General features: G+C 38.1%; 1 protein-coding gene across 2 annotated transcripts in view; it reads right to left on the bottom strand.

Annotated features, from left to right (window-relative positions):
- The window catches only part of PDE11A (phosphodiesterase 11A), a gene marked incomplete at its 5' end in the record, with an annotated part of 257674 nt that overhangs the window by 125288 nt on the left and 117206 nt on the right, over positions 1 to 15180 (bottom strand). For both annotated transcript variants that reach the window (XM_081141813.1, XM_081141814.1), the window contains 3 exons: positions 6350 to 6442; positions 7380 to 7447; positions 9681 to 9756. In XM_081141813.1, the coding sequence (XP_080997939.1) occupies positions 6350 to 6442; positions 7380 to 7447; positions 9681 to 9756 (237 nt within the window). The remainder of the gene's footprint in view (positions 1 to 6349; positions 6443 to 7379; positions 7448 to 9680; positions 9757 to 15180) is intronic.

The following is a 15180-nucleotide window of genomic DNA, read 5'->3' as shown; positions in this document are numbered from 1 at the left end:
GGACATATTGTCTATTCCATGTTGTTTTGGTGAGGGTTATGTGAGTTCTTGGCACATAGCAGGTTATCTTCTTACTGCATTATGATTATTTCTTATAAACCTCACAGTTTCTATAAGAATGTTTTGGAAATATTTAAACAATGCTGATATTATTAAGATACTTGTGTAAACTTCACTGTTGATTATTTTTGTAGGGAAGCACCACTTACTTGTTCATATCCATAAATTCTTTGTTATTGTTAAGAGATTACCTTACTTTATTACCTTACTGGTATAAAACAATCTCTGATAAATGAAGTAGTAGTGGATTATAACCCAAAGCATAAAATAAATATCCATCAGTCCATACTGAGATAAATAATTGAAAAAAATAAATGGGAGAAAAGACAAATATCCTGTATAGAAGAATTCTAGATAGCATATGTAGCTACTTTCCCCTGAGGGAGGTCGAAATAACTCTCTATTTCTTAGGTGTGGCTGTGGCTCTGCCTAGTGACTTCCTTTCAAAGAATACAGTATGGAAAGCAAGGGTGGGGAGTAAGTTTACAGTAGGGAGACCCGAAAACACTACCTTGGCCAGGCGATCAAGGTCAACATCAATAATGATAAGTCATATTGAAAGTGTGCACCCTTGATATGATGTGATAAAGATGGCACTCTACCTCTGTGGTCTTCCCCTCAAAACCCCATAAGCTCAGTCTAATCTTGAGAAATACATCAGACAAATCCCAAGGGGGACATTTTACAAAATACCTAACCGGTATTTCTCAAAACTATCAAGGTCATCAAAAAAAGAAAGTCTGAAAAACTGTCACAGACAAGAGGAGCCTAAGGAGATATGATGACTAAGTGTAGCAGGGTATTCTGGAGGGGTTCTGTAACAGAAAAATGATATTACGTAAACATTAAGGAATCTGAAGAAAATATGGACTTTAATAATGTAGCAATATTAGTTTATTAATGATAACAAATATACATACTAACACAATATGTTAATTAGGAAAACAGGTGTAGGGTACATGTACTATCTTCCCAATTTTTCTGTAAATCTAGTAGTGTTCTAAAAAGTAAAAGTATTTATTTATTTATTTATTTATTTATTTAAAAATTTATCTGCCTGGTTCTCAATATAGGTTCTCCCACTTCTCACAAAACACCTAAATGAAAACCCAGAAACCATCATTAAAACTGATAACATATTGCTAGCTTTAGGGAGAATTTTCACCAATTTGAAGGCAGATGCAGCTGGATTGAGAAAAATAACTGGCAGCTTCACCACATTTCACCACCTCAAGTAAAGCAGCCCTCCTGGCACAAAAGGAGACAGACGGCGTTGTTCCTAATGTACGCCCCGGTCTAAAAGGAGACGGACAGGAGGCATTGGTCCTTTCAAGTGTCAGGGCTCTCACTGAGAGACTCGGGATCAGTACTAACCAGAGAATTAATCAGTTGACCTTCTACTGAATGACAGCAGTTTCTGAAATATTACCCTTCATCTTGGGGGATAGAGTCACTGCAAATAAAGCACTGAGTGATGGGGGATGTTATAATACAAGTAATGATTGTTATTGGCAATTTATGAGCACTGTGTCTTGTTTCATGTCATCCTCAGAACAATTCCACAAGGCTAGGAAGTGAGAAAAATGAAACACGGGGAAATTAACTGACTTGCCAAGAGACACACATGTAGAAAGTGGCAGAGCTAGAATTACAATGTTGGTGTCTGACAAGAGGGCTTAGAAATCAGGTTAGGACAGCATCAGTTACGTAAGGCTTTGCCCTTTCAGCCTCCCTCCTTGTTGCTCCCTGCTCCTGTCTTGGTGAGGAAGGTAAACAAGCCCACTATGACCCTGTCCTGGCCAAGTGCCTCGAATCCCAGGCAAGGGGGAATCTGGGAGACTATTTAACACCTAAGTGTGTCAGAAGAGCTGTGGAATCTAGCAGAGAGCCCACCCAGGCGTGGGGAAAATGATTCAGCAGAGTAGGTTTAAAAGGAGAGTGTGAAAAAGAGTGACGCAGCATTCTTTTGGCGCCCTATGAGTCTAGCTCTTTCAATCATCCGGTCATAGAAGATTCTCTCCTTGGAGTTTAGGAGATTCCTCAAGGGCGAATCATCTTTCTTACTGTTAGGAAGCCAGGTTGGCCCCTTAATCACCATCCAAGGAAATACCCCAGGGGACATGGTATCTGGGATGAGGTCCCTCCCAAAATAAACAAATAAAAGCAACTTTGCACTCATGGCCTTTAAAGGGGGAAGGGAACACAGAGGTGATGCTATACAAGTCTGTGGCCAGCCAGAGTGACTGCCCCCAACTCCAGCACAGCCCAAGCTTTTCCCTTTTGGAATATTGCCATGGCAGACCAAAATAATTATTTGTGGCTGTATGCATTCATTTATTCAACACACTTTTATTAGGTATCATGATTTTAAAACACTGAAAGGAATAAAAGATCAATAAGATATGATCACATATTTTAATGAACATATGTTCCAGCAGAGGAAAACATACAGATTAACAATTAGCTACACTGTAAGGCAAAGAGAAGAACAAATAACCAGGAGGTTAAAAGCTTTAGAGAGAAGATAACATTTATATCAGGCTTTGAGTGATGGGATAATTTTGAAGGGAGATGTTATGATTGAAATAGAGAATAGGTAAAGTGGAGAGAGTGTTAGAGTGAAGATCAGAGAAGCAGGTGGCTGATTTGTAGACCATGTTGTAGTTGAGTTTGTAAGTAGCATAGAATACTCTGAGAAGAGAAATGAAAGCCAGGATAGGAAGATCGTTTGGTATGAGATTTCCAAGGGTCCCAAAGGGCCAGGAAGTTTGTAGTTTGATAGGTAATGGGGGAGTAATTGAAGGTCTATGAGTGGCTGAGTGATGCAATCTAAATTATGGTTGAGGAAGAACAAATAAAAGGCCATTAAAATTGCTCAGTCAAGAGGTAATGAAGCCCTTAAGCGGGATGGTTGCTGTGGCAATTGGAAAGGGGAAAATGGACGGGAGAGGCTTTGGGGAGGCAGAATAAATGGGGCTTGGCTCTTGATTGCATTGCCCTTTCCATACCCTCTGTCTGACCCTTATTCCTTCCCTCTTCTGATCATAAAGGTGTATAAGGTGTCCCTTAATACACTGACTTATATTTCCTGGAAAATTTCTCATCAGTATTAGGCAAGGCTTCATTTGCAATATCTATGAAAGACACCCCAAAGGACAATTCCTGATGTTCAAAATGAAGATGTAATACTCCACATCTACACCCGTACTGTATTTTCTCTGTATTCTAGACTTACGGGTTAAATTCTCCCCTTTTTATCTTCAATCTGTACTTTCAGAAAATGTGAACATATATTAGTATGTTTCTTGTTGAAGCCCTTGGTTGCTCACATAGAATGGAAAAAAATCAGGATCATAAAATTAAAGTTATTAAAAATGATAGTAAATTCCTCTCTTTGCTCCAGTATTCAGCTTTAAGAACATCTCTGCTCTCTAAGAGCTTTAGAGTACTAATTTTATGAAGTCAGAGAAAAAGGACTTTAACAAAAAATTACATAACTAAATTATGAAAAATTAAGAAAAGCATCTATCAAGATAATTGTGTATATAATTCAATTGTTAAACACAATCCAGATAACATATTAGTCACTTCATTTTTTTTTTTAAGCCAGAAGAGCAGAAAATATTTTCTGTATGCTTATATTTTTATTTTTCACCATTTTTGGGTTAGGCTACAATGAGCTGAAGTAGCCAATATGTGGCAACAGAGAAGGGACTCCATCCAGTATGGCAAGTCATTTCCAGAAGGCCAGTTACCACTGGAGAAACACAGCATTAGAAGACCTGCGTAGCTATTTTTTGACTTGGGGAATTTTGTATTTCCATGCCCTGGACTTTTCTGCAGAAACACATAGGGTAACACAGGCCACAGACAATGGGCTTGCATTGAATAAGCAGTAGTGAGCGGTAGTGAGCGGTAGTGAGCGGTAGTGAGTGGTAGCAAGCAGTTGTGAGCAGCAGTGTGCTGAAGCATAGCTGCTGTGGTTGCAATGCTGCTGGGATGCTCAGTGATGTAAAACAGGGTGTGTCAAGGAACTTGGAAATGGGGATCTGTTTTCAGCTCAACTGTTAAGCAGGAAATGATCTTCCAAAGTGGCAAAATATTACACCTCCTCCCCAGCCTCTCAATCAGCACAGTTTTTCAGTAAATCTTGGGCTGAGCAGACAGAATTCAGTGCAAATTAAGGACAGCAAGTGCTCTAGTTAATAGAACAGCTAACTTTTATTACGTACCAACTGTAACTAAACACTCTAAACACTTTCTCTGCATAATTTTATTTAACTATTAAAACTCCTTTCTTATTATACCCAATTAACAAAGAAAGACCTGAGATTGAGTGGTTAAGCAGCCTGACCAAGATCAACAGGACTGAGCCAGGATTCAGTCCTAAGTAGATTTATTAGACTAATGTCAAAGACAAGGCTTTAAATCTCGTCCCTCCACTGCCTTTCACTTGGATGAAGCCAGAAACCTCCTCTTGTGGGGAATACTGGTGCCAAGCAAGGCCTGCAGTAAACGTGCACTTCTCGTGAGCTCTGAGCATTTCCGTGAGCATTTGTGAGGATTATTAGCCTTCTCAGAGAATTTATCTGGAGAATATTTACTTCCAGAGGATACACCAAGGGGGTAATTTTATTTAAAATGCCTAAGGGAATGAATTTTTAAAACACAGAAGAGAATGTCTCACTGTCCCTCAAGAGTCTCATGAGCACGCAGGAAGAAATGTATTCATATTACCTCTCCAGACCATGAGGCTTCTAGGGTGGTTACTGTCACTGGGGGCCATGGGGTGGGTTATTTCCCTTCACTCTTGTTGCCAACTGAAAAAAGGACACTGCAATAAGATTACAGGAATGAAAAAGCTCTACTTAGACATAGATCTTCTTGGTCAAGATTAAGTAGGATAAAAACTGAAAAAGAAGCAAAAATTAGACATACAAGAAGAACCTGGCCAGATTCAAGTGGGGAATCTTCCCTTAGCCACAGTGGGAAAAGGGAAGAGAGTGATCCCAGGTCCTTGGGGAGAAGCAAAGGAGATGACAGAAGGAAAGCACTGCATGTGGTTCCATTGTCCCTGGCTTGGGAGTGTCCTCTCCCCCCCCCACCCCCAGCTCTGTTGTTGTTATTATTTTACCTTAAAATTTTGCTGGACCATTTATATTCCTATAAAGTAGCTTAAGTACCTTACTGGACTAGGTTGGTTATAAATACATAGATGAAGGGAAGGGAAGCGGACAGGGAAGGGGAAGGGAAAGGGGGAGGGGAAGGGGGAGGGGAAGGGGGAGGGGAAGGGGGAGGGGAAGGGGATCTTTCCATATATATTCTTGTATATAGATTCCTGGGCTAGAGAAGGGGTATATGCCACCTGATCAACAGAGTCAAGAATTTGGTATTTGGTGATGTAGGGTTTGAGTAGAAGTGGGAAGTGACAGCAAAATTCTGATAGGGATGCCAGTTTTGACACTGGCACAAAATAATGCACACAGAACATACAAGTCCACATATATAAGTCAACTTCTGAAAGGTTGATATTGTCAAAGGCTCAGAGTTGTGCTGGAAAGTTGGGAGTGTCAGTAATAATTTATGTGTCTAAAGACAGAAAGAAGGTATCTGAGTTGCACAAACAAGAGGGTGTTCACTATGAACCCAATGAACAATTCATGGGTGAGTAGACTGTGACTATATTAGCACTTTCTAGGTAATGGGATCTGTGGCTCCCTGGGCAGGGTAGGGGGCAAGATTAGGAAGTGGTGTCAGTGAGAATGATGGCTTTCATTGGTAAATGACCATTCATGCTTCAACCCAGTTATTCTAGCCCCTTCTCAACAGGAGGAAGATCTACTGAATATGGAGAGGTATGAGATGTTCTGGGTCATACATTTTCATAGGGCAGTTTTCTCTTATGGTAAGAAAAATTGTGAATTTCCAGAATATCTATATGTATTCAAAATAAGTTCATAATACACTTAAAATCCTGAGAAATTATTTTTGGATCATAACTTTTAATAAACCTAATATTTAAAATCTGTATTTAAACATACAGCAATATATGGATAGGTTTCAAAGAATCTGTGAACTCCCTTAAATTATATATAAAATTGTGTGCATATGTGCATTCTTCTAGAGAGGGTCTCTAGCTTTCTTCGAATCCACACCCATGACTCTAAAATAATTAAGAACCAATGAATAGATCATTAAAAATTGAGAAATTAAGCCCCATAACAAGGATTTTTCCCTCATAAAATTAGGGCTTTTTAGCATATAATTTTGACATAAATACTGTACTTACATCAAGAGCCACGGACTGCTTGGCCCAGGACTTCTTCACTTGATCATACATAATTGTGTTGTTGATGCCCAGGCCACAAAAGATGACAAAAGCCTGAGAAAGAGAAAGCCCACTAATTAAAAATTACAATAACTCACTGGAATAATCTAATATTAAAGCAGGCAGTCATCAGCAATGGGCCTGAAAATATAATTTTATTGTATACAGAGGTAGGCCTTGGGGAAATATGCACATTAAAATTCTTAATTACTATTGTCATGTAACAGCTTTATAGCTCACGTTGCACAAGAGAAAAAATGTTAATTTACTGTCATTGTGAGGAAAGGACTTCATACATTTTAAAACATGCTTACAGTCTGTTTAAATGTGTTCTTTACTTAGGTTGTGGACTCCTTTCAGTAATTCCATTCCATTTAACCAAAAATAACCTCTTTCAGTATCTAGCCTATAAAATATTTGGGTAAAGAAACCAAGTGAGTATATCCATCATTAAATGTTAAGAGGAGGGAGGATTGATTTAGAACCAATTAGTAAAGCAGCTGTGAGGTATTCTCAGCTAAAGAAAAATAACCATGGGGTTTTCATGTTGGTCACTAGTACACAGTCTCCAAGGAAGCCTCGTCAAGGCCAACCTCTAGCTAAAAGGCAGCCTGGAGTAAGAGGAAGCTTGTAAACAGAGGAAAGGTGATGACAATGGACCTGGCAGAGCTAATCAGAGGTCTCACAGCTCTGAACACACTCAAACAAGACAAAGATAAGACAATTAACACTTTGAATTGGGAGGTGGCTGATTCAGTTCTGTAAAAAAATTAGGATAAAAATAATCAACTGTCCCAAAATAATCTAATGAATGAAAAAATAGAATCAAGTCCTACCTAAGCATCAGTATATTCTTTAAATCTTCCTTTAAATTCTATCACACTGTTTAAGTCTAATGATAATTAATTATTATTTATCCTTAAAACTTTGGGCAAGCTGTAACCAGGAGATTACCCGTATCTCAGCTATAATCCTTCGTTTATTTTCTTACCTCAAAAAGTCGTTGATCTGCATCATCAAAAGGTTTTCCGTCAAGTCTGTTTAACACTTGAGCCACTCCTGTGGGAAGAATTTGGGATATGTGGTCATTCTCAGCACTGGACACTTACTAAATACAGTAAGCCCCAGCTGACTCTATGCCTCCTTCCAGTCACTGGAGACACCCAGTTTAACTCTGGTCTCTCTAGTACCTGTTCTGTCCCTGGCAGCAGATCTGAGGTGCACTGAAATGCAGTCTGCTTTCCAGACTGTGAAACCCAGACTAGGTCTCTGAAGCCTGGAGTTCTACCAGGCAGCCATCTACTTCCTGAAAATGGTTTTCAAGATGACTGTGCACAATAACTCTGATAAACCTGGCATATATACACATACATACACACATATATAACTAAATATATATAACTTTGTGTGTGTGTATACACACACACACATAATTTTTTATTTTTTCAGTTCCCTGAAGCACAATGTTTGAGCGAGGCAGTATGACATAGTGATTAAGGACACTGACTCTGGAGTTAGACTGTTTTGGTTTCAACTCCACCATCAGCGGGTGTTACCTTGAGCAAGTTACCTAAATTTTTAGCACTATATTTCCTCATCTGTAAAATGGGGGTTGAAATGTTAATTATCTCAGAGGGTTATGAAGATTAAATGGGATAACGTTGCATGTTTGTAAAGCATATTATTCCACAGGGAGTACTATGTTAGGAATGATGATACAGTTAACCTTCAAAGCAACGTTAGTGCTGTCGTCTACTGGCGTACATACAGTTCTAACAAACTTAATTTACATGTGCTTCTTCTTTCCAAAGTTTATTTCCAGCATTATACCAGATGTTTAGGGGCATAGCTATCAAAACCTACAAGTTTAACCAAAAAAACTCATCAATCTTAAAAATCACTCCCCTGTATCCCCATTTAGTACAAACAATAACAACAACAAAAATAGCTGTGATTCTAAAGCATGCTTCTGTTTTTTAAAACACCTAACTTCCCACTAGGGAGGTAAGTTATCATACGCTAAAAAGACATATATAATTAAATGCAAATCTTTTAACACATAACAGGCAAACTACAGTCTTAATTTCAAAAGAATAACAGATGTTTATGTTAGGAATAAAATGAAAGACTATATGTAAGATTGCCATTGGACATCAACAGATAACATATGGTGGTTTTTTTTAAATTTATTGTTGAAAGTATTACATATGTCCTCCCCAAATGATCCTCTCCCATATGGTGTTTCTTATGAAGCTTCTCTTTTTTTTCAACTTAAATATATTTAAAACTCTGTACATGATATAATTCAGTGCTTTGTACTAGGGGCTCAGATTCCCAAATCTTAGAATATTCTCTATGTTCAATAATGTAGCAATGTTTTTCTGCGAATTGAGCAAACTGATGAAAAATTTCTCTTAGAATTCAAGTCTTGAGAACATTTACAGAGTAGTAAATTGGTAAGTAGCCATGTCTTAGAGTTTAGGGGGCAAACTTGGGGGAAGCAGAGAGGCCAATAGATGCATTGGTTATGAAATGCATTAGCTACCTTATGTCTCTTAGGAAAATATCAAATTTTCATTGCATTTCAATAATTTTAATTAATGCTTAACATCCTTCATGACTTCTTTACTTTAACCACTGACCTCTTCTTGCCTAGACTGTTTTCTTAGGTTTAATGCTTTTCTTGACTGAGTTTTTGAGGGGAGGGAAGGGTGCAAGGAGGGAGATAAAAACTGGAAGCTGCTTTGATCCACAATTCCCTTATTCTGGGGAAAGTGTAGCTTATTTCAGAATCACCCAGGGAGAAGGATATATGTTCAGTATATGTTTAATAATTCATGTTCTTTTTTTCTTTGCATTTAATCCATGTGTAAACGCATAGATATAAATATGTAGGTGTAGTGGGAAAGTTTGTATGAGGAGTTAGGAGGTCCTAGTTTTAGTTCTGACCCTGCTACCAACTCACTCTGTGACTTTACCCATTTTTGCACTCCCCCATCCACCCTCTCTGCTTCCACAGGGTATAAGGTAAGAGTCCGATTGGTTGCTTTCTGAGATCCCTTCCAACTTCAAAATTACTGGTTCTTATTTAAAGGAATAGATATTTGTTCATTGATCTGATTAATGTTGACTCATCAGGAGTCTGCACTTACAAGACTATACAAGAGTATGAGACATAAGTTGATAAGTCCTGGACATAAAAGGGGGGAACACATAAAAAAAGATATGTGTGTATTTTATAGTAAATTTGTATTTCTATAAAAAGTGGGTGAACATTTAGGTAATGTCTTACCAATTATTTGGTGGCTGCTATTCCAAATAGGTACACAGAGAACTGATCTTATGTGAAAACCAGATATCTGGTCAGCCTAGGATATAAAAAAGTAGTTAATTGAAATTAAATATTATCTACTTACTTCTCTCTTACCACTCTTTATGACAAATATTTTAAAATAATGTTTAAAAAGACACATAATTTAATTTTTAATGCATACACACCTGTCTCTTGTAATTTCAAACCTCACAATAAACATCCCAAGGAAATCAAGCCCTACCCAAGTACGAATCAATGAAAACACCCCACACCAATGCTACCTCCTGATCCACAGAGAACTGGATGTAAAACTGTGTTGATCACAATCACACCACCAGACAAGAATTCAAGCAGCGGTTTCTGCTCTGAGTATTGAAAGCATTTTAATTAAACCAGGGTCAATATTTGTATTCGATGGAGCACATCTGTTAGTAAAAATGTTTGAGTCTATAACAATGCCATATATATACTTACTTAAAATACTCTATATTTTAACATTATTAATTTACTGTGTATGTTCTAAAATCATATACTAACAATTGAAGTTACAAAAAATAAGTTAAATGTAGAAGTTCAAAGGTCTTTCTGTAGCTTAACAGATTGTCAGGAGATGACATTTTTAAAATATGAAGGTATAATTATCAGCATCAAACAAACATCATTCAGCAACAAGTGCCACAATATTAAAACCAATGGTCCATTTTGAACTATTAGATAAGAGCTACTAAGGACTGAAAGGATGTCAGTTAGTTCATGTGACCTTGATTTCTAAAGAAAAAGGTCAACCTGTCATCCCAATACTATAGGAAAAGAACAGTATATCAAGGTTTTGGACCATGATGGTTGGGATAAAAGGATATTTTTATATCTTAAAATACTCATTGTAGAAGTTGAAAACTACATATTAAAAAAAAATTTAAATTGGAAGTTAATTTACATACCTAAATTTTGTATTTCAATTTTTTTTGGTTTTCCTCCAAGAAGTTAATTTTCCAGATGTCTTCTATTCTCGATACCAATCATTGGTCTCCCTTTTTCATTCAGTACTTTTTTGGCCCTGTTCAAGTAATCTTTCCCTGCTTCTTCCTAGCTCATGAAGATATGCTCCTATTCTTCCCTTAAGATCTTTATTGTTTGAACTTTCACATTTAGATTTACAATCTAACTGAAAATGACTTTGGGGCATAGTGTGAGTTAAGAGTCAAGAGTCTTGTTTAAAAGCGGATGCCCTTGCCCAGCCAGAGTGGCTCACTGGTTGAGCGTCGACCTACGAACCAGGAGGTCACGGTTAGATTCCTGGTCAGGGCAGGGCACATGCTCAGGTTGCGGGTTCAGATGACTCTCATCATGGATGTTTCTATCTCTCTCTCCCTCTCTCTTCCTTTCTCTGAAATCAATAAAAAATTTAAAATAAATAAATAAGTAAAATAAAAGTGGGTGCCCAACTGACCAAGCACTATTTGGGGGAGAAGAATACCTCTCCCCACCACTCTGCAGTACCACTTTCTCATTACTCAAGTGTTCATATATGTTTGGATCTGTTTCTGGACTCTATTCTGCTTTACTGATCTATGTGTCTATCCTTCTGCCAATACCATACTGCCTTAAATAATAAAACCTGATAATAAGTCTTAGTATCTAGTAGTACAAATCCTCCAACTCTGTCCTTAAGACTGTTCAGACATTTTTAGCCCTAGGCATTTCCATATTAATTTTAGAATAAACTTAAAGTTTGCATATGTGCGCATGCCCATGCGTGCACGCACATACATACACACACACAGCTGAAAAGCCGAGATTTTTATTGGAATTCTATTAAATCTATTAATCAATTTGGAGATAATTGACATCTTTACAAAACTGAGTCTTCAAATCCATAAACATTTCTTTATTTACGGTCCTTAGAATTTCTCTAAGCAAACTTTTACAGTTTTCTATGCAGAGTCTTACACATAATTTGCTATAGTTGTACTTCATGTTTTAAAAGTTCATGTTATTGTAAATGGTATTAGTAATTTATTTTCTAATGCTTTCTATAGCTATATAAAATATAATTGGTTTTTGTATATTGAACTTGCATTCATAAATCTTGCCAAATTCAATTGTTAATTTTAGTATCTCATCTGTAGTGTTCTGGATTTTCTAAGCACATCATTATGTCCTCTTACTCTTAAATTATATGCCTTTTAATCATATGATTTTAAGCATGCGATTTTTTTTTTTTTTTAGTTTGTTAATAGGGTGAATTCTATTGATCGATTTTTGAAAATTCCAGATCCAAACCAAACCAAACCAAACCAAAAACACACACATAGCCCTAGCCAGTTTGGCTCAGTATTTAGAGCATCGGCCTATGGACCGAAAGGTCCTGGGTTCGATTACCAGCCAAGGGCAAGTACCTGGGTTGCAGGCTCGATCCCTGGCCCTGGTCAGAGCCAGTGTAGGAGGCAACCAATCGATGTGTCTCTCTCACATCGATGTTTCTCTCCCTCTCTCTCTCTCTCTCTCTCTCTCCCTCCCTCTCTCTTTTTCCACTCTCTCTGAAAAGCAATGGAAAAAATATCCTCGGGGAAGGATTAAAACAAACAAAAAATATGGGTATAAATCACTGACCCAATGTACTCCCCACATACGGGGGGCAAAAGTAGGTTTACAGCTGTTCATAGGGAAAAAGACATGCAGGTTACGATTATTACAATGGCCTTATTAATGGAAAAGAATGTCACAATGCAACTGTAAACCCACTTTGGCCCACCCCTGTATATTTATTTACCACCTACTATGCACCAGACACATTGCTGGGTGTCAGGGACATAAAAGTGAATTCAGACAGTTATTATCCTTGATGAGCTCACAGTCTCATAAAGATAGAAATAATCAAGACAAAATAAGAGCCCAAGTAAAGAATGTTCAAAACATTATAGTAAAGCCAGCAACTGACTGTGGTTAGAGGAATGAGGAGCAGCTTTAGATCCTTAAAAGTGGGTCTTCAAAGACAAGGGTGACAGTGATGATGATAAGCTAACTTTTACTGCATGTTCGCTCCATGTCTGGCACCCTGTTCAGGGCTTTCACATGAATTATCTCATATACTTATTAAAACAGCCCTGTGAGGTAGGTTCGGTTAACATCTTCCCTTATCCGATAAGACTTAGAGGAATTAACTACCTTGAAAGTGGAGAGACTGGCTCAAAGGAAGCCAGACAATAATAAACACATCCATCAACTTTATCTTCCACAAGAACAAGTGGTTTTCTTCCTCTCCCCGAGGATAATGTCTACATTACAGCAATGCTAATGAGTGTGAGAGAAGGAAGTCCATTTTAGAAAGGTCTGGAAGGTATAATCTACAGACTCGGGCTAGCCAGAGCAGCACTAGAATTGTCAGTGGTCCTGAACCAACAATGAGTGCCAGGCACAACTGCCTCTGCCAACTCTGGGACAACTGTAGGCTCTGGATAACCTCCCTTAGGAAATCTGAAGCATCTGGGGAAGAGGTCACAGACCAAAAAGAAAGGGACATGTGATGCGGGAGAGAAACAAAAGACAGAGACAGTTTTAGGGGCTGGTGGTGAGGAAAACAAAGCTTAGGCTCTTTGCCAATGAAATGAAAGAGGTTTTTGTTGTTTGTTTGTTTTTTACTAAAAATCACTGCAGTTTCCCAGTTAATGGATCTAATTAAAGATGGCTTATCTCTAGGAGCCGCCAAAATATACTTGTCATATTTTCCAGTCCCTCAAAGGTGGTCAAAGGAAATGTTAAATTAATGGATGATTATGTTATAATTTATTAATGTGCAATGTGTTTCCTTTCCCTAGAAAGATATGTACAACTTTAACAATAATCTGAAACAAAACTTTATCCCCTAAACGCCAATCTACCAGAGAGAAATTATGGCACTAGAACAAGCTGACAGAGGTGTTTCCAGTCAGCCATTTGATTTCCTTGAAACAAGAGAGAGGCAGTTTCTTTCTGCCTACCTTACCTGCACATGGGATCAGTCCTAATGGCCCCTAGAACAATGCCTACAAGGGATTCCTTAAGTTCCTGACAAAAGCACTCCTAAAAAAAAATAATAACTGACCTTTGGACTTAGAACTGAGTCACTCTCTCCACAACCTATGTAGAAAAGCCTGTTTGACTCTTAGATTCATAGACTCCTATTAGTCTTCACTACCCACAGCTAGCCCATTCTATATCTTACTCACATCTTAGTAATCCTCCTAAGCTTCCTCATGCTCCTGGTAACCTGGAAATCTTATGTCCACTTCCAGTCTTCTCTACCAAACCCTACTCTCTGGAAAGAATCTCAAACTGGCCTACCCTAAGTGTCAGCAACTGGGAGATTACTAGTAACAAATGCATTTCAGCAGGTCCACAGAGCTCTAACTCTTACTGGTTTCAATTTTTCACATTTCCTTTTGTAACAGAAACACAAGTGATACCCCAGAAGGCATTACAAAGGCATTATAGAGAACAATGAACTGTCCTGAGGCTAACACTCAGCATCCCAGATTGCCGGAGGGTTTTGCTATTAAGATCTGACAGGCAAAATGGACTTTAATGCTCTACGTTGAAGGATCTCGGAGCCTGGAGGCCCATTATCCTTAAGTGCTCATGACAAGGGTATGAACTATTGAATTGTCTACAACAGGCTTTAACTTAAAAAGTCAGAGAAAGAACTTCAGGTGGAAGAACTGTGTGGGATTGAAGAACGACAGACTTAGGATCATGACACCTTAGACTTGACTGTGTAATTCTGGGCATTGGCCACTATGGCAGAGGACAACTGGGTGCTGATGGGTTTCCCACTGCTCCTGAATTTGTAACAAATACACAGACCACCAAACCATCCATGCATAAGGCCTACCTTACTTTTTAGTTATTTTCTGCCATTCCCCTTGTTGAACCTTTCCTATTTAAATGTTGGGTCCAATTGTTTGTTCCTGCTGCAGCCAGCAAACAAACCCCTTACGTCATGGCTCTGAAATTCTCTCCATCACTACACTAATAGAAGGAAATATTAAATTAAGCAATAGAATACTGTACCTTATATTGACTAAATAATGGCATGCTGTGTGTTAGTGTATTTGTTCTAAGGTGTTCTTTTGAATCTAGTATGAAAAGAAGAGAAGAAAGCTTCACAGATGATGTACTAGAGCGCAGCTAACCATTGAGAGTTAATTCTCAAGTATAGTGCCAACTATAGTGAGGCCAGAATAACTGTTTCATGGTGAAGATATTTGTAAATAGAGTATGCACTCCAAGAAGCGACCAGATGCAATAGGAGGTCATCTGCAAATGCCCTTTATGTAGATGCTGTTGGAACAGTTCAGACAAGGATCTTAGAATAAAATTCAAGCAACACTCCATGCTGGCAAAGGCAACAGAAAGTAATCTACCTGAATTCCCCAAGGATATAGCAAGGTAACTTAATTTACTCAGGTCTTACATTATTTTAATTCTGATTTTGAGTAAT

Source organism: Miniopterus schreibersii, assembly GCF_964146895.1.
Source record: "Miniopterus schreibersii genome assembly, chromosome: 7".
Lineage (NCBI taxonomy): Eukaryota > Metazoa > Chordata > Mammalia > Chiroptera > Miniopteridae > Miniopterus > Miniopterus schreibersii.
Note: the sequence above shows the minus strand (reverse complement) of the source record. Positions and strands in the feature narration are given on the sequence as shown.